This window comes from Ostrinia nubilalis, chromosome 25 (assembly GCF_963855985.1).
Source record: "Ostrinia nubilalis chromosome 25, ilOstNubi1.1, whole genome shotgun sequence".
Taxonomy (NCBI): domain Eukaryota; kingdom Metazoa; phylum Arthropoda; class Insecta; order Lepidoptera; family Crambidae; genus Ostrinia; species Ostrinia nubilalis.
In genome coordinates this window covers 7,776,048-7,799,895 of record NC_087112.1, presented here as the reverse complement: position 1 = coordinate 7,799,895, position 23,848 = coordinate 7,776,048, and the positions used below count along the sequence as shown (strand labels likewise).

Genomic DNA, 23,848 nt, shown 5'->3' with positions numbered 1-23,848 from the left:
GTCCCTCCGATAGGCCTATCACACGCCCTTATCGCGCACCTGAGTGCGGAGATAACAACGTCATCAATATACGCTGCCTTGAGGAGTAATTACGTAGGCAAAATTCGGCTTTAATATGTCCCGCCATTTTGGACCATTAATCAATCCGGGCAGTGATGTGCGAGTTTTGGAGTCGATTGTTTAAAAAATCGATTGGAAGTCTTTGGCAGTCAAATGAATCGTTTCATTTTACAGATTATAACGATTATAAATTGAACAATATTGAACCAAGAAAAGACATGATGAGTTCAGCACAATTTTTATTATTAATGCAAATCGTAATCTTAAATCTGAAGCATGTTGCTATGCCATAGATTCATATCTAACTAACCAAATGGTTAGGAATTTGGATTGGAAACTAATTACACTAATGAACGTTTGTGTCCGATTTCTAAAGTTCTAAACCCAGCGCGACAAGGCCGTTGTTTCCAAAAATATCGATGTAAAGGTCTCGTGAAATCGATCATGATCACGTGATCGTAACATCGCAACCACAAGGCAACGGGCACACATCGATTAATCCCGCACAGCCGATTAGGGGCACTTTCAATCAAGATTGTTTGCCAGACTGCTCGAGTTTGCACAGAAAATGATTGACCTACTTGCTATACCTAGTTTTGTTTAAGACCGGCGCAGTGACATGTTGTCTTGACAGATTGTTTAAGCTGTACGAGTGGGAATGTCATTGCGTTGGTTAAAGCTATGAATGTTGCGATAAATGCACTGGATGGTGAACAAGAGTGAAAAGTTCGACCCCATTGGTCGGGGAAAATAATGCCACCATTAATAATCGTACCATCATTTAGCATGCCTCTAAATAAATTGACAGTGCAATTTCTTTCTACCTACACACAAAATTAACAGAAAGTATGTAGACGACGTAGCACTTAAAAATGAACAGGCATATCTTTTGTGAATAGAAAATCCGTTTACTGCGAAAGGGCAGTAATGATACTGGTCTGAATACAAGTCAGACTTACGTTGTTGTTCCATTTGTAAGATTCCATGTACCTCCATCAGAATATAATAGACTCAGGCCCATTCAGTCTGACCTAGTAACTAAAGCTTACTTCAGTCCAAAGCTTTATCCGATTCAGTGCCATTCTGCAAGTTCTAGCATCTAGAACAATTCGAAGCACGCCATCTATTGTTCGACGCGGATTGTTCTTGTCTTATGTAGGCATCTGAGACTTTTGGTGTATCGGAAAGATTGACCTCTTAAACTTTGCTCGGGAATAGGCTTTTGTTAGGTATTTATTTACTGTCTGTAGCCAGACCAATCTTCCTAACAGGATTCTACATTAGACAGTCAATAGCATTAGTGTCTGAATTGGTTTGCCTGAATTATTTAGGCGATTTCTGTTCCATTATACATCAACCAGCCACGAGTTGAAGAAAGTTTGCAAAAGCTTCCTCTGATGAAGATGATACATGTACAGTAAGAGTAACGTAAATATCATTCTGTCAAAGCAAACAACCGGGCAATATTAACCCTTAATCAAACTGCTTGTCTCATCAAAACCGGGGCAAAAGTAGATAAACACGAAGATTCTTGGCGACCGGCAGACGCTACCGAACAAGATGGCCACTCGGCCGACCTAATTGCAACCGTTCAACGACACTCAACCCGGTTGCTGCAGCCCCATTGGGGGTGGGTTGCCAACCGGACACATTTGTAAAGGACAGTTCCAGTTTTGTTGGGCATGAATGAATTATTATTAGCGTTTGGTTTGCTGACGTAAGGTTTGGAACAAAAAATTGGATTTAAACAATGTTGATGACAAAATAAGATGGCCCATGGTGTTGCTGGCTTAGGACTTCAGTCCAAATTACTTTTGGTTTTGAATTCCATATCATCAATGAATTTTTCGTACGTTGCGTACAAATGTGACATTAGATAATGCGGTACAGGTAACATGTAACTACGTAAAGAGAGAATATACCTAATGATAACCAGAATAATTTTATAGCTATACAGTAAGTATACGATGAAGTCTATAAAGAGTTGACTTTCAATTTGGATTATGGTAATTTTCACAACGATATTAAGCTGTTGGCTGCATGTTTATTTTTACGTGTCCCCAACATAAACGTGAAATGTCGTCTCCCTTGTCACGCCCCCTCCACAAGGGTTAATGGCTGACACGCATTTAAGATGTTTATGTTATTGGTGTTATAAATAACGTTACGATAATCGCTTTATGTAATGCTTCCAAGGGTCGTTATTATTTGTTCGTAAATTACGAAGGCGAATTGTTTCCTCTTAAAGTAAGCCGATTTCCTTGTATTATAACACTTAAAGTGATAATAAAACCTGTAAATAAAATTTATAGCTAATTCTTCTAAATAATTTTATCAGTAATATCGGAAAATCGTCTAACAAGACGTAGCATTATTATACCCAATATCTGCTATCAAATCAGCTCCAGCCGAAGCTATTAATCACAAAGCAGACCCATCATTACATGACACAAGACTTCAAAACTCCCCAGAGGTCACCCAATTCTGATCCTTCAATATTGATTAACGCGATAACCAATTTTGCGAAGTTCCCCATTTCAATGCTAAGTTGATCGGGAGACTTGTAGGAGTAACATGCCAACTTGCCAACATTTAAAGTTAGCATAAGCAAGCATAATTTCCGCATGAGATGCTGGGAACCATAGGTCGTAAAGTCCCCCTAGAACCCCCTTCCCACCCCTTGTATACAGTACGGTTTATGAGGTACTTAACCCTTGCTTTTTGGCAAAGCTTTTGTATGTACTCGAACTGACGATACGAGAATATTTCTTGCTCCAATGGCAGATGATGTCATTGTACTTATTCGGACAGAATAGGTACTGGTAAATCTAGACAGCAAAAGTTATCTAGGGTACAAGATTACAGGATGACTCATAATATGCAGACCTTCTTCTTCCTTCCCCGTAAAGTAAAATAAGTATTTTCTCAATAGATGTAAATGGTGATCATATTTATAATTGCCATGTGAGATTAATTAATAATTTAATTTAAGAGGCCAAAAATTAGGAGAAACCAGCAAAAATATAGTTCCGAGGACAATAAACCAAAGACAAAATGTGACAAGAGAGATCTTAAGAAGACAATTATTTAGTCACTTAATTCAGGATACGTCCAACGAGCCTCAATGATATAATTAAGGTTTCCTAATTCCCCAAATTGCCTTGGGAGCATATTGGGAGCTCGAACATCAAGGGATATGCCCTGTAAGACTTGACATGCTATTAGTGGCTAAAGATATTTAGGGCAATGAATCACTACGTGAATTAAAAGATAGATAAATCATTTGTTTGCAAATTTATTAACACACACAATTAGTACAGTTGCTGCAAAACAATAATGAGAAAGCAGGAGACAAAGATAACCACGTATAAACAAAATTTGAATTGTGAAATACTATTTGATATTGACACAATAGTCATCATCATTTCAGGATGTCCATTGCTGAACATAGGCTTTGGTAACGGGAGTAATAAAAGTAGAGACAGTAATAATAAGGTATACATTGAGAGCTACGATGTGAAATACGAATAACTTTTAATTTCCCCCCACGTGGCAACGTAATGAATAGTTAACGAATCAAAGGACACGCACAATTTAATGGTCCTGTAAAATCCTAACAACGAAAATGTCATCAATCCAAACAAACAAGCCGCGATGACCCGTTTTATTGCGGCCCTTTAAATTATGCATGCCATCGAAATGAGTACATCATTTTATGGCTCAGTAAAAAGGCTATAGACATCTCAGGTGTAGGTTAGCAATTCATTTGCCAAAGGTCGATGCCGGAATCCAATTTCATTCATATTAAATTCAGGTGTATAGGTGTAAGTGTTTGAACGTTTATTTTCACTTTGCCTGCTTTCTTGGCCAGTTTCGGCGTAAATGCCAATCAGATATGATTATTTTCATTTTTACACAGACTGAAACCTTTATGAACTTTAAACAAGATTACTCGTTGGATTTATCTATAAGGGCCTTTAGAATGTGTTGGCGTTTATCGTAGAATTCAGGTTAATCAAAGAACTTGAGTAAATCTACTTGGATAAACACATCTTTGTATGAAAAAATGCTTTTGATGATGACTAATTGTATACTATCCAATTGTTTGGCTTGTCAAATAGCTTTTACATAGTTTCAACTGTTATTGTCTCTAGTTTTTGAACATAATTATCGTGACTCATCATTTAACCTTATCCTTGTTACCGGTCAGCGCAAAACATCGTGTCTTTAATCACTTGACATTGACCAAACCGGTGTGCCCAAGCACACGATTACCATAAAAGGAATTGAATAATCGTGACGTAACAACTGACGACTCTATGTTCTATCATCGTATTTCAATGAGGATCAGTACTGTTGTAGAAAATTCAATAAAACTGGTATCTACGTTAATCTTTAAGACATAAGAAAGATATATCTTTTTGAATTATCCAAATCGGACCATTACTTACGAAGATATTAAGTAATAAACATAGGCCGTTTTTGCCGCTAAGAGTCAACGTACGCAGGGCCGCGTGACGTCACTATATCCGAATCGAGCGCAGCCGGCGTACTATTGGGATGGAAAATATTTTTTTTCAGCTAAACTATCAGTTTTAGAAAAAAACTTTTAATAACATTTATTCATCAAAATAAAGTAACCTATCGACCAGTAATTTTTAAAAATAAAAATTGTGAAAAATAAGTATCGCTATGTCAAAAAACCACATTTTCATAGGATTCGATGCAATGCGGAGACGCGGTTGGGGTGAGTGTAACTTAATGATTGTTTGTATTGAACATAATAATACATAATATGATGCTAATACCCAGTTTCTGGCCTGGGGGGGGGGGATAAGTCATACCCAGCTTATAGCCTGGGGGGAGGGGCAAGCCTTACCCAGCTTCTGGCCTTGGTGGGAGGGGGGGAGAGGCAAGTCATACCCATTTTCTGGCCTGGGGGGAGGGGGGGGTCAAGTCATACCCAGTTTCTGGCCTGGGGGGGGGGGGGGTATGTAATACCCAGCTTCTGGCCGAGGGGGAGTAATACCCAGCCTATGCTTATGGGCAGGGGGGAGGGGCTAGCCTTACCCAGCTTTTGGCCTGAGGGGAGGGGGGAGGTCAAGTCATACCCAGTTTCTGGCATTTCTGGCATGGGGGGGGTGTCATACCCAGCTTCTGGCCGAAGGGGAGTCATATCCAGCTTATGCTTATGGCCTGGGGGGAGGGGCAAGCCTTACCCAGCTTCTGGCCTGGGGGGAAGGGGAGGGGTCAAGTCATACCCAGTTTCGGGCCTGGGGGGGGGGGGGGGGGTAAATCATACCCAACTTCTGGCCGAGGGGGAAGTCATGCCCAGCTTATGACCTGGGGAGAGGAGGGGGGCGGGGGAGTCATACCCAGCTTCTAGGCTAAGATTAAATAGATTTCCAGGAGGGAGCAGCTGTCCTTTTCTGCAGCAGCTGGCCCGCCCATGGGAACGGCGAATAGATAGGTAGGTACGTAGGTTTAACTCGAGAAAAACTAAATAACAGGTAGGTATTGCGTGTACATCGAAATGATCTTCATAGCAATGTCTTGTAGCCTAGGCAGAGTGTATCTGCCTCAGCTATACCTTATTGTTAGAAGTAAATAAATTAATACTTATACATTTTTATATTTTACTTGGAAGAAGATATGACTCTAAAAACACTTATGAACACTTTATTTGAATAAATCGCCAAATATACCACCGCGGAGACCCCAATCGCGTCTCTGCGTTCCATTGAATCGTATGAGTGTATGGATTTTTTGCGTAATTTTTCACAATTTATATTTTTAAAAATTACCTATCGATAACTTACTTTATTCTGATGAATAAATGTCATTACAAGTTTTTCTCTAAAACTGATAGTTTGGCTAGAAAAAAATATTTTCTATCCACGCAGTACGCCGGCAGCGTTCGGATCGGATACAGTGACGTCATCGTCCCCGCGCCGGGCGGTCAGTGAACTTTTTTAGTAATTTGGCCATAACTTCGTCAATTTTTGTCGTAGAACAAAACTTTTGGACTGTGTACTAAGGATTTCTTAGACCTATAAATCTGCATTCACAGCTAAAAATCGAAATGATCCTCATTTCAAAAGGTGTTAAGTTTGCATGACTCCGAGGTCATAAAGGTAGCAGAAAGGCGCTGGATACTATAATTGGCGTCGCTACCAACCGTGCTATGGAAATCATTGGGGGAGGCCTATGTTCAGTAGTGGACGTCCTGTGGCTGAAATGATGATGATGAAAGTTTTGCACTGAAGTGTAGTCCGGGTCAATGACTGACCGATTTTTCTAACTCAAAGAGAAATTGAACAAGATATCAGCAGACGTTACATCGATAACAATCGTCACATACCAACTTATCTATCGAGTAGCTCGTATGTTACTTCACATGATATTATGAAATATCTCGAAGATAAAAATGCGTGCGTGATTCAATGCGCAAATCAAAAAATTTCTTTTTAATGCGTGCACGTTAACCTTCAAATCTTTTTTTACTTTGTTCAAGGCACCTCAAATGTAATACCTAAATGAATCATTGCTGTAAACAATATAACACCGACCGACTAGTCTGATATTTTGCATATATTCGAACGATGTAATAACTTTCGATATCATGTAAACATTCGTGTAAAATATACACCCAATCTTTACGGTCTTTATGCTCACTAATTGCATCACCATATGCTGCTGACTTTGAAGTGAAAGGCTTCTTGCCCTTTTAAATATTCAATGTTTGTCTCGTACAATCCCCTCAAAGTTTTCTCATCAACCCCTTTTTCCCCGGACAAAAAACAGCTGAAAGCCTTCAATAATTATGTGGGACAATTCCCTCCCTACCCTGTAGGCGTAAAACGTACCCCCACCCCTTGTTTAATTATGCACCACTTAACTGCAAAGTGCATCCCACAGGGAGTTTTATAGTCTCGTAAATAGTGCTCAAGTTTGTTGGCCGAGGAAAATAAATATTCATAAATCAACCTAAAAACTTAAGCTTTTAAATCAACAAGTGCTCTTGGTGTTTTTATTACAGCGTTGAAAATTTTCGTTTCTTTTCTTAAATGTTTTATGTCTACTCCAGTTTCAGAATTCTTTCTGTTAGTTATATTTCGTTACAGTAATTTTTAGTCACATCTTTTGTCAGTTTAGTAATAATCGTTAGATTTATGCCTGCACATTTGTACAATAACATAATTACCTATTTCAGTTTATTGAAATTACAGACCCTTACAATTTTCTGAATTCTTGAATGAGAACTTTCTCAATTTCTTCCTCCCACGCGGGCGCTTAGTGCATCGTCGCTTGCAGCACTTTATCAAATGACTCGGCCATCAGATTTCACAGACTCATCGGACAGACGATCGTTCACGAGGGTAGGTGGCGCTGGCACCGACACAGGCCATTCATCATTTTGTTTGCGTGTAACAATTACTGCGATCAGTCCACGTTCAAACAACTGGGTCGATGTAGCGAATGAAATTATTTCGGAAGGTTGGACGAAAATTTCATTAGGCCTCCCTATGTGAGGAAGGAAATTGGACCGAGTGTTCGTTTTAATCTAAATGAATTTATAAAATCACTATCTGGATCTGCTGGACCCCAATCGATAATCTTGCCAGCACTAATAAAAGAACAGCGACTACAAAAGTTAATAAAACTTAAGAGAGACATAATTTTTTATTGAATTCCTTTATCTGATAAATATGCTTCCCAATTTCAATTATACTACAGACAAACCCGAAAAATTTGCAGTCACATGCTCTTTGGAGAAAAACTGAATGCTGCCAGGATCATTTGTGATTTACTGATATATGCACGCTGTGGTAGTCACGTACCAGCAAATCGTTTCGTCCCTCCTTTCATCCCCTATTTCTCTTACGTCAATGCCATGTCCTTGTCCGTTCCGTTTTCTTTGGGTAATGCACCGTCCTTATGGAAGGTCAACTTATTCCTAGTCACGCTATTTAAAAGTTAACCTTCTAAAGTATTTTTTCTTTTTATCTGACTCATTTATTTGCTGGTCATAAACCTCGTACTTACGCAGGTTTCTTTGAAAAATAGTTTTACAAATAAATTGCTCCATCTAAGTTAGAAGCGTCTCACGTTCCCTTTGCGAAGTTAATAGATTCTGTTACCCGATATTTATTCCATTTCTAGCTTTTTGGATCTATTCCCGTCATAAACGGAATCTTTGTGTGGTTATTTTTATACACATTAAAATTTTTCACACATCTGATGTCAGTTTTTCAACGTGAACTGACTGAATATCCGTAGTAGAATACAATTACTTACTTCCACTCTTCGTGGCTGTCTAAGACAAAAATATGCACCTCAAAAATACCAGGCCTCCTCAATCTGTGTGGCCAGATCGAGTAGTGTAGTCAAATCCTTCATTTGCCTCTGGTCTCTGCTAAAGAGAAGGTCCAGTGGAGACTAAAATGATCTTCCCAACCAGTTCGGCCAGTGTGGACTAAATCTTTCATTTACCTCTGGTAAATTAGAGGGAGTCGTGCTCCTGTAGAAAAATAGAGAGTTAATGACCTGATAATGATGACGACTTCTATAGTCTGGTCCGTGAGCACGTAGAATTTTGTCCAATGACCCCAAGCTACCCATCCTTATCGCTCGCGCGTAGTTATGTCGCTATCGCGCTCGCACACTCACTGCGAGTGCCAGTCGCACAGTCGCGACAACAATAAAATTACGCGCGAGCGATAAGGATGGGTAGCTAGGGGTCATTGGACAAAATTCTACGTGCTCACGGACCGGGCTTTAAACGATATCCTTGTTACTCGACGGTTGAGTTGTTGCATGTTAAAGGATCTTCGGTTCTAATTAGATTCTCCTTGTTTCAGATCTAGAGGGTTGTCGGGCGTGGTGCGGGCGGCGGCCGCGGTCCCGACACCATGGCTACCGTGGAGGGGCGGCCGGCGCAGTATGGCGTCTCACTGCGGCAGCTGCGCGAGCTGATGGAGACGCGCGGCGCCGAGGGGTTGGCCAAGATCAACGCGCTCGGCGGGCCGCAGGAGCTATGCAAGAAACTGTACACATCGCCCACAGATGGTCTGTATCTGCTTAATACTAGCTTGCTCTAAGGCTTGTCTAAGAGTATCCGCTAAAGTTTGGCCAGGTGCATGGGTCGGGAAACACGTCGGTCGAGCGCATATACTGTTCATGTTATTATTCGATACAGACCTGCGTGCGCGAGCTTTAGCGGAGACCCTAAAGCATCTACACCGGGCGTTTGGGCTGGCAAATCATGCTTGCAGCTTGACATCCTACTACTCAAGAGCAGGGTGATCAGGATATCGAGCGAGGCTCGCGAGCCCATGCGCCTGGTGTGGACGCAGCTTAAGGTTTCCTGCTTTAAATTTTGTAGGTCACAACTTCAAAATGTAATTGATGCAGAATTTGATTGCCAGCGTCTTTTCTATTCGTATGGTTCAACGGACTGCAAAATCCATTCGTTTTGTGAAGCCGTTATTTTATGCTCACGATTAACGAAAAAAGTGCAAACCATAGTTTAGGTTTAAAATTGCAGCAAGCTTAAACTAAAATTTACATAAGTAAACATTGTTTCCAAACATTATTTACTACTCGCCAACGATGTTTACTCCCTTAGAAATTCGATTCGACCCTGAGACGTCAGGCCCTGCTTAGCCTGCGAAAAGTATTAGGTGTCAATTTTCCACATAATACACGTCAGTCACCGGGCCCGGCGAGACATGGACCGCCTTTAAGCAGACCCTCACGTTTTTATCGGATCACTCAGAGGGCTACTACGAAACGCTAATACGTAGTTTCGGGTCTATCTATCACTGTTGCTCATGCTTTTCGTGAGAAGGATGAAAACATTCGAAAATTCGGATAACGTTTTTCGGAGTAACCCCGCAGAGCACCAGGCATAGAATTCTGAAGCAGCATTTGAAGCACAGAGATTCTTACTGCAATACTGGTAAGGTCTAAAACTCTATACACGTTTGGGTGTATTATTTTCTCTATGATCAGCACGTGACGTAATATACTGTGGATGTAGCATCGTGTATTGTTGATGACTTCTTCCGCATACCTGATTCAATGAAAAAACAATGGGATCACTGCAGTATTTTCCCAGCACGGGTAGGGTTGCCAGGTCCAAAAACACAGAAGCCGGACTCGGTGCTTAATTTGGTCGGACATTTTACCCTAAAAGCCGGACACGCCTTTTTTTGCCGCAATTAGTGTCATAGCTCATGAGTGAATACTATCAACTATCATCTTCGAATCTGTAGCCCAACATCCTGATACGCGCATGTGTGCTTTCGACTGGCGCGATAAAAAGCCTAACAAAAGCCGGACAGGCCGGACAAGAGAATTTTTGGCCGGACAAGTCCCTAAAAAGCCAAACATGTCCGGCTAAAGCCGGACACCTGGCAACCCTAAGCACGGGTTCCCATCCCACATTGATTTCTTTGGGTTTGTTTGACGCATTGATCCCAATTTTAGCGTAGAAATCAAAGATTCATTTGTTGGGTATAACAGTTGAAATCTTACTTTTCCAGTTAAATGTTTAATTGTTTACCTAACCTGGCCTTCGCGTGACGCCATGTTGTTTTTCAAAGTACCTAATACAAAATTAACGTGTCAACGCCTTTGCCTGACAACTGAAAAATAACGAAAAGTAGGTAGCCTGTGCCTATTCTAATTCCTAAGTAAATTCAGTCTGACCATTCCTTTTATGAAGAAAAGCAATAAAGGACCTCTTTCAGTCTTTCACGATCTCTGAGTAAAAGACAATGCAGGAAATTCGCGTCTTTTTTTTTCGCGCGGCCATCGACCAAACCTTGTTTTTTGATTACAAAATAGTGTAATAAACCAAACTTACTATGACATGTATACCTCTAAACTCGGTCTGAACTGAGTTACGAGCATTAGAAGTTTGATGATTTTACATACTAGATTTGCTTTTTGCGCGCAAGTTTTGTAAGAAATTGCAACAAAATAATGACATTGTATGTGTAAACAAACAATACCATCCATTAAAGGCTCCAGACATCAGTATGCAGCAGAATCAGCGCAATAAAAAAATAGCGCAATATTTTTCTTACAAAACTTGCGCGCAAAAAGCAAATCTAGTATGAAAATCATCAAACTTCTAATGCTCGTAACTCAGTTCAGACTGAGTTTAGAGGTATACATGCCATAGTAAGTTTGGTTTATTACAATATTTTGTAATCAAAAAACAAAGTTTGATCGATGGCCGCGCGAAAAAAAAAAAAGACGCCACCTTCCATACAAAATCTGGCATTGCCATTTCTGAGTAGTAATTACTTCCTGATTAACACTATTAAGCAAGTAAAAGTAAAATCAAAGTAAAAAAAGCATCAAAGTCTTATAATTGTCAAGGTTTCGTTGCTACTCGTGCTTTAAGCAGCAAGTAGCCTACCTACTTGACACTTAACTCAAAGGTTGTGAACGAACCCCTAATATGAAAACAGTTTACTGATGCCGGTTAATTCGCTTCAACAAATAGATACTGAAAATGTTACACAGTAAATCAGTTTAATAATAGTAGTACCAATATGCAGGCTAGCTTAAAAGGGCAATTAATCAGGCTTAAATATAGACCAGCTTACAAACGGAACCATGATATCATCTGCAATTATCTGTTTCTACTAAAACAATAATGTTAGTGAGTAATTTTGATCGGTCACTACTCACTAAAACATAGTAACAAATTGTGACTAAAGTGAAGGTTTTTTGCTAGGAAGTAAGAATCAACTTACTATGTATTCATTTTATTCATACTTTTTATACACTAGCGGCATGCTTGGTGATAGAAAGAATTTTTATCAACATTCGTATTTTTTTTTCTATTTTCTTTACTTGACTTTTAAATTTCCAATTTTCTACTAGTCGCATAGGGCAAGAAATAATGAATTATGTAACATACCTATCGCCTGAATAACCAATTTGATGTAAAATCATTTTATAGAGAAAATACAGAAATAAGCAACAGGTTTCGTGTAACTTAACTCTTATAAATTTTCAATTTATTGATTTCATTATCACGTTCTCTCTTTTTTAACAAAATTAATATTAACAATAGTATTGTCGATACTTTTATAATCGGTAAGCTTTCCGGTATCAGCTCCGTTATGTCATTCATAATTCATTGTGTACCGGTAGCCCTGTAAGGGACAATGGGAATCCAGGACATGTTTGGAATGTGATGTGAGCTGATCATTTTTAGTGGCTACTAGGCATGGGAAATGAAAACCGGCCAAGTGCAAGTCGACCCTTAAAAACTTGTAGGTGTAAAAGGTTTGCTCCTGAAATTAAAGTTTTTGAACGGAAAATGGTAAAAATTGCGTTTGCTGTACGATTATGAGAGTCCCACTTAAATATTTATTTTATTTTATTTTTATCTATCAAGGTTTATGAGATTAATGAGATACAGCCCGGTGACAGACAACGAGAATTCGTGCCTTCATCGATGTTTTTATTTTTCATATTCATTTACCAAAATTGATATAATTTCAATGTCAATAGTTAGAAACCTAAACCAAATAGTTTTATTTAGTGCGAATAAATTCTACTAAGATTAAGTTTATACTACATTAGGTACTAAGTGCGTGCTGTAACGTCATGTTGTTTTCCTCATTAAGCCGCCTCTTAAAATAGATTCCATCGTAATGTTTGCTTCAATATTTAAAATTCAGCATACAATGCGAGGCCGTTTTAATTATACCTAAACGACATAGATTATTCGCTTCCCGATGTGTCATAGTTATCATCAAAATTTTGCGCTGAAATTGTGCTATACTAAGCCATAACACTTTTGCCGTATTTTGCTGATATAATATTTAATATGACCGTTAGTAATACAGTAAATCCTAGAAACTAAAGCTATACAAGTATTCCTTATAACACCGCATTTGTGAAGTCAATCACAATAAATCCAGCAATAAAATAAAAGTAATCGTCAGTGTAATAAACACTATCGCAAACAAGCCATTCAAACGCCATACTTTTAAATCGACTTAGATTTTATCTATCCTTTTAGATTACGGTACGAATTCACGTCATAACTATTAAAATGATATACCTAGTCATGTTTCCTGTATCAGACCTAGATTTTATCTATCCTTTTAGATTACGGTACGAATTCACGTCATAACTATTGAAATGAAATAGTCATGTTTCCTGTATCAGACCAAAACCCATTTATATGTCAAATCTTAATAATAATTCGATAACAATCTCCCCTGAAAACTTTACACTGCAACAACACCCAAACGTATCCCCGAAACCGTTACACGTAACAAGAAATTCCAAAACTTGCAATCTCATCTGTACGCGTGTTCCCAGGATAAGTGGACCGCAATCGGTTGAGGTGACGCGGGTATATCTCTAGAGACGTGCCGGGGCCCGCCAGATCCCGGGAGGCCATGTTTTATCTCCTGCTTTGATGATAAATGCCCCAGATTTGTCTTGATGAATACGGCTTGACCTTAAATGGACAGACTGACAAACGTATGCGACGAAAGTAGTGAAACAGAAATAACTGGTATTTGTTGACAATGCAATGAAACTACAGCTATAAAACTACCAGTTACTTTGTACAGACGCGATGAGTCAAACGAAACAGGGACACGACAAAGTCGTAAATGTAGCTCATACAGACAATGGCGCTGTTAATACTTAACATATAAGAAACTTCCGAACAGAAAATATTGCCCGTATTGTTCGCAAGCCCGAGGGTCGAACTATCAACATAACAATCTAGCATTGACCTTCGTAGGAGATCGACGGTGACACTATCTCGGAATCGCTACACTACGCTGACGGCGCGATTCGTATAACGCTTATTTCCATGAACACGATGCGATGATAAATCGGACACGCCTCTTTTATCGATACACACAAGTGCCTAACGACACATTTGTCCATTGAACCTTTGAAAAATATCGATTACCCATATTCTAAACACGTAACACATAGCCAAAGCAATTTGGAGTTCGACGCTGAAGTCAAAACATTCCACGAAACATAAAAGTTCGTCTATTAATATAAAACCCAGAACAAATGCCAACTCGAATATATCGAAACTTGCCATAGTTTAAGGTTATATTGATTCGCTAAAGCCGGAATCGCGAGAACGAAGGAGCTACAATGTGAAGGTATTCAATCGAATAGCCCTCATTCCATAATTTACGATACACTAAGTCCCGGCACAATCAATGCAAATAACCTTGATTGAGACGTTGTTACAATCAGCGATAATGTAGAATTAGCGTCTGGAAACAGTGTTAAATCCGAGCGTGATCGTCAAAAGACTGCCAAAGCAAACAGAACCGAAGCCGAAATGAAACTTTTCATTGCGACTGAAGACAATTCCGCAATAACTCCCGCCTAGGCGAGATTAGCATTTGTAAACTTTGATCTGACGGTTTAAACATCGTATTGATCGTTACCGCAGAGGGTAGTGTGTAAATCTCTTTGAACTCTACAAACCCTCCCAAGATTATTATTGTTTCTAACTAAAACATGTTAAGTTTTCGAAACCGCAGTAAATATTTTCAACGAAACTTTTAACCGCAACTACACTGCCTTCCTCTTTTATGGATAAAAAATCCTATCCCATCATAAAAATGGGTGTTTTATGGAAGCAAAGTATGTGTCGTGTCCTTTTAATGCATCTCATAATCTTGTTACTCACACTTCTCTCATCAAAAAGTAATTAGCGGCAGCTAAAATACATTGTGAGTCAAGCGCCGGCGCCATTACACCGATCCATTTTCTTTCCGAGACAGTCCCTCCATCGACGGCGTCTCCGCTAATTTATAAATGGATATGACAGACACTCAAAGGAGTCTTAGCACCGGAATTTAGTGGGGATTTTTATGACCCTCGTAACACCTACTGATTCTTTAATGAGCCCTCGCCCTACTCAGCGGCGTTATACGATGCTGACATCTCTAATTTCGGGGTGATTTTTACGAACTCGCAAAGGAGGCTCAGCAGAATGAATATTAAACAATTACCTTCAAGGATCTTCGAAACTCAAACTCATCGATGGCACGCCCTTTCATCGATTGAGGCGACGACCTCCGAAATCTTTGCGACCGAGTATAATGCCGCATTAAATAAAAAGAAACAGACATAAACTTTTCCGTCTCGTCTACAAATGGAACGGGCGTTGTAACGAGCAATTTTATTTTTGTAACACGCGAGTACATACTCGTACTCTGCTACTGCCGAATGAAATCTAGTGGTTCAGCCAAGTTCGTTGAACCAGCATGATCGATACGCGGAAGGTCTCCTCATGAACTGTGAACTTTGTTCAATGCGAAACTATGAAAGTTTAATACCCACAGACCATTATAATCGTACATGCTTTCAGCTGATTCAATACTTTTACAAATTCACTCGAATACCAGCTGTCACTAATGAGCCAATAGCGCGGGAAATATTTCATTATGTAATATCAGGGAGTTCACCCTGGAAGTCACGCGATTCTCGCCCTTGATTCATAATTTATTAGTTCTATCGAGATTTTCGGTAACAACCGCTAATACATAAACGCCAAATATAAGCTAAGCTCTTACAAATACGACGATTTATATTATCCAGTTACAAAAGCATCATTTCTGCCATAATCTCCGATAATCGAGCAATAAATCATTGCAAATATAACATTATCTCTGTTTTTCTGTAAATCATCCTGAATTAATAGAGCACATAATATATTTTTCTTTCTGCTAACTAATGCATCAAATGTTTTTAACGTTCAAAGTGTTCCATTGGCTGCACGTCGATGCCACCACAAGGTTCTATTAGTGGAACTCAAACAAGCTACAGCAACATAAATGCACAACCTTTTTAGACGGTGCTGCTCCGAGAAATATTCAGGTCGATTGCCCGACCGAGCGTTAGCTGACTCTTGTTCTTATGCCTTATGAAATAAAGTGGAAACTCGTTTGGGTTTTGCGTTGATATTCTTCGCGGCTGATAGATCGCCCCTGTCAACTGTTTCGCCAAGGAGCACTCGCGCCGGCGAAAAATGATCCTCGTCGCTTTCCCGCCGAATAACGTCTTTATCTAGCGCAAAACGCCTTATTACTCATCTGTATGAGCTTGCGACACCTTTTTCTAATAGCTCTCAACGCAATTAAATATCATCTTCATTTTTTCTGCTGGATCGTTGCCAATTTCTCTATTTATTGTCATATTCGTAATTCTTGTAACGACTGAATTAGACAATTAGCAGGTGGGACCTGAAAGTTGTCGTAATTTCTCTCTATGTGTCACATACTCGTAGTTACTAATTATCGTCGCGTATTAGTTCGGAACAGCTATTATCCCGCGGTGACCTTTCCCTGCCCTTCGTATTTGGAGCGCGTTGATGGATACCAGGGTAATCGCTTTGACTTTTATTCGCCTATAAAGTTATCGTGATTGAACGTAATACGTACGCGCCTTCATTGTCTTGTGCTCCTCGTAAAACCGTACGAGATGGCGTCACGTCTGGAATTATACGATTCCTTGGCATTAGGATGAATGAAATTTAATCTGCCTATTCCAGTGGATTGGTCAAATGACCGAGATAGGGTAGGGTATGGGAAACGCTTGCTTTGTATGCATGAGTTGTGCAGTGAATTCAAATTCCGATGGCTTGTACCAGTTACGAGCCAGTTCCAAAATACATGCACCTTACATACATACATGTCCATTTTAGAAACTCGTAACGTGTTGGATATCGAAATTTTTGGTCTTATTACACAGAAAACAGTGATGGTCGTATCATATGACCTAGACTAATAACAATTAACTACAAGTTAGTTCTAGATCCGACTTCCTTTATTAATTAGGGACATAAGTACTAATTTCCCTATGACAGATCTCAATGTAGTCAAAATGATAACAATAGCTGACCAATAAATCATTGTCACCATGCAGCGTGGGTGTGGATACTTCACGATGGTTTCCTCTATTTCATAACCAATGTCTTCCATCATCCAACCGACTCTTGATTTGTATTTTATTGATACAAATTGATACTTAAAGAATTCCTTTCAGTAGATTAGAGCAAAGCACATTCAGCTCCACCACCGTAACCATCATCTTAAACCGTATTCATGGTAACGCGGCCTGAATGAACTGGTTCGCGAAGGCTGGCGACAAATCCTATTATATCGAGGGTCGATGCAGGCTATTTTTACATCCACTATTTTCGCTTGATACCCGCATTTGTATGGAGTGTTTCCTTTGATTTTTTGTTTTGGGACAGCAAACGGTATGTCGATATTGTAAAATCTTTTGTCTGCGGCTTCGCCCGCGTGAATTTCGGTCTTCAACAGCCCATGTTACCCAAGGATAGTGTAGCATTTTAATGGTAAAATAATTTTTGATATAGGTCCACTAATTTATGAGTATACCCGTTGCAAATATAGTCTCTCCGCTTTTTGATATTAGCAAGATCATTTCGGTAGGTTCAACCATTACTGGTATCAAAACTATTATTGATGGTGCAGAAGATTTTACAATAACAAGGCATTCTTAATTGACCAATCAATGCTGTTTGCTCACAAATAAAATCTTCACTACCCTCAATGAAAGGCCCTCTAAATAATAAAGACACGGTCCACTCTCCTCTAATCTCGTGTCCTCCTGCAATTGACAGCTCACGCAAACGACCTCCGACCTCTCGTCCTTTGTCCCTCCCAGTGCTCGCGTGACATGGGTGTTTCTAGAACATTATCCGCTTCGAACCGGTTTTGCAGAAATTTTAGGGACACGGACTGAAATGTGTCGTCTTCAAATCAATAGCTAATTCCTTAATTCTATTGACAATACCTACATTTTGTTATTGATACATATGGATGACACTTAGTAATTTGTCCTTTATTATCCTGTATATGTATTGTGTACGCTTGTCACTGTTATAATGATATAGCATTATTAGAAATATTTCCTAACGATCGTTTATGAGTATATTCAGTCATACTAACCTTATCAAAGCCAGTAATTATACATTTGCAGACTGAAACAACACAAATATTGCTCCCACCGTGTCCTGAAAATCTTCCCAATCAAAAGATAACAATGAAGATAATATGAACCAAAAGCCAGACCCTCATCATGGAGACACGTCCCCCACGGCCTGGTGTGAAATGCTCCATCTCCCACGGGTCACGGCGGGTAGACAAAAAACGCAGTAACATTGTCCAGACAGCTTCGAGAAAATTTAGTGTCACTGCGGGACTGCTTAGTTTGAAAATAAGTTGAGATATATTCTGTACATCTTCAAATTTAAATTGGCTGTGGATTTCTAGCAGGGTACTTTCTATTTTCAAACATTTTATTTAAGACTTGTCTATTTTATTCAATAGGGATGATGACTGGGTAATGAAATCGAAATTCTATTTAGTCCGTCAGATAATTAGAAAATATTAGACTCATATTTTTAAATTTTTTCCATAATAGAATAATTACAGTTATTATATTGAGTTGAAATGTCGCGTGACGTCACTTTTGAGTTAAAATTCTACTCAAGCGTGACGTATCGCGCCATTTCAACTCGATGTAACACTGTTATTATTTCATTGTGAAAGAAAATAAAAAATAAGTGTGTAATATTTTCTAATTATCTGTCTGACGGACTAATAATTGAAATTTTGTCATCTAGCCTATTGTGTCTTTGTTTTCTTGAGGATTTAATCATGCATAGAAATAATACTTATTAGAAAGGTAGCTGTAGACAGAAGTTGCAGTGGTGGGGACTAGAGGTCAAATAAGTATAATACACCAATTCAACATTCCTAGAGCTCATAATAGCGTGCAATTCCCTCCACGCCAAACAATTATTCACGACAATTAAAGAGTAACACGATATTAAATATAGAAACGGTAATGACAGACACTGCTAATTGGTCCATTTAGTTCATGACTAAGTAGCAAGTTTTTAGAACGATATTATGTCATACACACTTACACTATCAATGTGGCTATTGGATACTGATTTAGTCAATGCACTCAAATCATAATGACTAAATGTCACTTCTCAAATACATCTTTAGTGCAACAAAGGAACATGATTATGTTATGTTCAAAAGGACAGTCTCTGAGCTGAGCGTCCTATATGCGTCCAAAGCGCTACCTATCTATACCAGTGACAAGCAAAGCCCATTTACCTGTATATGATGTAAGCCATCTCAAATGCATATTAATATCATAATTCACGCTATAAAGCAATTACAAGGCCTCCAGCAATTAAACTCAACCCATGAGGTTAAGAAGACCCGCCTACCCGATTAAACATCTTCCCCGCCATGACGTCGATTGCCCCATTTGTTTTTTGGTTCCCTCATTTGTAGACCCGAATGAATGTGATTAATTTTTTAACCTTATAAAGTTGCCCGAATTTTTTCGAGCGTAATAAAACAATTTGAGGTGCTTGGGGAAACTTGGAAACTCGAACTTTGGTCCAATAGACAATGAAGGGAATTCAGATGCATAATCATTCACAACCGTACATATTATAATAAGTAATAATGTTATAAATGCGAAAGTAACTAACTCTGTCTGTTAGGTACCCTTTCATGCTTAAGCCACAGATCCGATTTAGACGAAATTTCCTGAGAGTGAGAGGAATGTAGAGAAAAACATAGTTTAGTTAGTTTATTATTAACCCCATTTTTTTAAAGGTTAACTATAAATTCGTTCTGTGACAGACCAAAATTTACGCGGACAAAAGCTAGTTATCAATAAAACATACAATACAACTCTCATTAAAGCTACACATTTTACGTGACAATGACGTGACAGTTATAATTAAATGATCTGCTGTTAATGTATTGTTTATTTCATTTCATTTATAAATGGATCTCGATTAATTACTTCACACGTCATTGATGATTGGAGTACCTGCTAATAATATTATGGCCACGTCTAAAATTAGTGATAGTGTCATCGTGACGTCACGGCTGTCACGGACGTGTGACTTGAATGTGTTAATGACGTGAAGTGATGTCATAGCAGGATGCGTGAATGTTAATACGGTGTCCTTTAACGTATTATCTAAATATATAAAAGGAGAAACTGACTGACTGACTGACAGATCAACGCACAGCCTAAACGGCTAAACGTAGGCACTTGAAATTTGGAAGGGACGTAGCTTAGGTACCGTAGAGGTGCACTAAGAAAGGAATTCCCGAAATTCCCACGGGAACGGGAATTAGCGGGAAAAACGGGATTCACGCGTACGAAGTCGCGGGCGGCCGCTAGTGAATAATAAACGGCGAGTTGGTGATTGTTTTAAGTTAGCACTCGAGTTTATTATTTGCCTTGCTTCAGAAATTTAATGGTTTCCAAGTATATGTAGACGCCACCCACGTCAAATTTAAAACTGGCATCTTAAATGTAATGGAGTACAAACTAGTATTTTTTCTATGGTGGTGGCAAAAGTGGTATTTTGCAACATAAAATTAGTCTGAGTCTAGACCTTAAATATATCTACATTTTGGATATTTTTAAATAAATTGTATAAGAGTTGCGCTCTGAAGAAACGTTTCCTAAACTAAATGTAATCAAACCTAGTCATGCAAATCTTTAACAAATTCTGTAGCAATCAATTTGATCACTTTCAAATTGCATTTATATTTAAATGAATAAGTAATTCACTATTGTATCAGTTGTTCGAATGAGTAATTTTCATTATATGCAAACACGGCAAACATGATTCACTTGCAAATAGCACCATATAACCATACTCTTTAAACATTTAGTCATTGCTTCTCGTATGCTTTTCGTTTCGCTATGATAAATACGTAAATACGTTGCCTGCCTCAGTCCGTTTCAGATTATTTTTCACTTTCAAAATATTGTTATTTATTTAGCACATTCAGTGTAACAAATATGTGCGCCAATCAGTCTGTTCTTTTCAAGAATTTAGGTTTATGAAATAATATAGATTACCATCTCTTTTACTCATAACGGCATTCCAGAGTGTGTTAGCGAGTGGATTATCGGAATCGTTTTGTCGATTAAAGCCCCCAAGTATATTCCCACTAATCGCTAAAACATGCGTAACTAGCACCGCTATAGCACTATGAGAGATATACGCGTATGAATAATTCGCGCAAACTGAACTAATTGGCTGTATAACCACGTCCGTCCCAGGTCGCATCACCAGCCATGAACCATTTAACGTCAAACTTTCATCCGGTATGGGGGTAATTGGAGTAAAACCCATTTTGGACACCATTAAAATATCTCCATGATCATGACGGTGCTTGTCATATAACATTCCAGATCTGCGGCCGGAATTTTTGATTAAAAATGTTGTCATGTTTGTTTCGTCGCATCAACAGAGATTAATCCCGCCCAAAGCGAAAATATTTGCACGAAACAAAGAGATATTCGAGAATGCCAAAAGTGAAGATTTTTTGATACACACACCGTTACCAAACGACTGTGCAAGAACGTGTGTTCACAAGATAAAATTAATTGCTTGTCTCTCTTGATCAAATCTACGTGTCTTAATCATAAATGGGGACGCTAGACTGAACAAACAACATGCAAAGTCTTAGTATCAGAGGTCACCCAAATTTTCCGCTGGTGACGAATAAAACGCCATGTTATTCTTTACCAATCATAGTAAAAGGAGCTGATAATTAATACATTAGTCATCGTTCATGCAATGATGGTATACCATGACGTGTAATGACCACATTAATATTACCATCATTACGTTGAAATCACAAATAATACGTTCAAGGTCAATACTAAGATTACCTCTTCCGAGGTCACTGTCCTGCAATTACATCATCAATCCGTCGTGAATCCGAACACGCGTAACGTAAAGAATTAAATATGGCCGCCAACTTGGCGTATAGTCGCATCTATTATCATTATCAACGTCATTGAAAACCTATGCTTTACAATCGGGTAGTCTCCCAATCACTACTGCATTGCATCTGCAGTTTAATTATCACCATAATCTTTAAAAACCTAGGAAAGTTCATGACCCTTATTCACTTAAAAGGAACTCTCCTTTGCAAATCAGGTTTCTATAGTATAACCGCTATAACTGAGCCAGTTGAAGTTAGAGATAACCGACCAAAATATTGTCACAATTAACCCCAGCCCAGGTACCTCAACTTTGCACAATGTTCACTATGATCGTACTATGGAGTAATTTATGCCTACCCGTCGGCCGCGGCGCCGGTTTCGCTGCGGCCTCGTTTTTCGCCCCCAAATCAATTTCCACGATGACGTCACCTCACCCCCTCCCGCGTCCCCGCTCTGACACCATGCCCTTAGGATACGGCCGTTTCCGCTCCTTACACAACGCTGTCTTTACGTTTAATCTCATGTTCCAGTTGCGACTCTGTTGTTTCAACCTGACGACTATTGATGCTGTCTATTTATAGTTCATCAATGCATGTTTGAATTTCACTAAACATCTGATTAGTTTTTGGTCATTCATTTTTTTTACTAATATTTATTTGAATGGCATAGTAACAGTACACCGCATCAACGGCTTATTATAATGATGCAGCAACGAGCACACTTCATTAGGCAAGTGTTACCTGACGGAAACGCGTAGCGTAAACTGTATACCTAAAACGCAACCAAACTCGTGCGCAACAGAAACAAACCAGGTACAGCGGGTTATGATTGAACGCTCGCAGGTATTTTCGTGCACAATATTAATACTGAGATTAAAATAAACCTTCGCCTAACGAAAGACGGACGGGCAGCTAACTCCGAAAGCTGTAAAACAAATAACCAATATGTTCTCAACATACCATTCGTGAGCCCGTTTTTCAGATGCTACATCATCATATTTACCGCCGTGGCGGGTTAATGTGGCCGCAGTACCGCAGGAAACAATGGAGCTATTTTAACCCTGTTTATACGCGGGGTACATACCGAGCTCACCATGCTACAACTATTTAACCTTGCTACATAGTCTTATGTAACCACACCGAAAACCTTCACCTGTATCTTTCCCGAGAAATGTGCATTCGTATGCATCTACTCCGTACTGTAAAGTTTCATGACGGCGAACTTATGTCATAAAAATTCACACATTGTTGACAAACAGATCGTTCATCCAATTTGGCAAGCGGCAATAATTCCAACGACATAAGCAACGTTGCGTCACCCAAGGTAATAGCCCTGAATTCATTATCTATATCGTGTCATAATTCTTAATAGACATGCGAATGCCCACGTTTTTATAGATGCGTAACACGTCATCGTCAAAATTAAGCAGCCATTGTAATTTGCTCAATTACCGCGAGTACTCGCATCGAATATGTTTTCCGTATACCGGGTAATGGTAACGTTAATCTACAATTTTAGCCGGTGGATCATTAGTCACATGATTTCTGATGTTCCCAGACACATAGAAACGAATTCCGAGACATGTTTTGCGACGTGCAGAAATAGAACGCAGCCGACTCTATACGTGCTCCCTGTGTGACGCCAGCCCGTGCTTTCATCCCGCTCTGTCTTACAACCTGGACGTATACCTTTCCTTCTCGTGCGCACTCAGTTCATTGTTTTAAAGTGTAGCTCTGTTGGCCGGTGGACTGAAATAGGTCGGGAGCGTCCGAAACAGACGGTTCACGCTATCGAAAGCTTCTGCGAGGTCACTGCCGGAAAATCACGACACGAGGACACTAACTGATTAATGAAAACATTTTAATGTTCCAAAGATATCTCTACCTAAACGCCCAAAAAGCGTTTTTGTAAAAATATTCCTCGAAAAAGTATGTACGTCTGTACGTTA

General features: G+C 39.2%; 1 protein-coding gene across 1 annotated transcript in view; it reads left to right on the top strand.

Annotated features, from left to right (window-relative positions):
• LOC135084219 (plasma membrane calcium-transporting ATPase 2) overlaps positions 1–23,848 on the top strand; it is a 136,904-nt gene that overhangs the window by 39,912 nt on the left and 73,144 nt on the right. The window contains exon 3 of the mRNA XM_063978955.1: positions 8,922–9,129. Within this exon, the coding sequence (XP_063835025.1) occupies positions 8,973–9,129 (157 nt within the window). The 5' untranslated portion in view covers positions 8,922–8,972. The remainder of the gene's footprint in view (positions 1–8,921; positions 9,130–23,848) is intronic.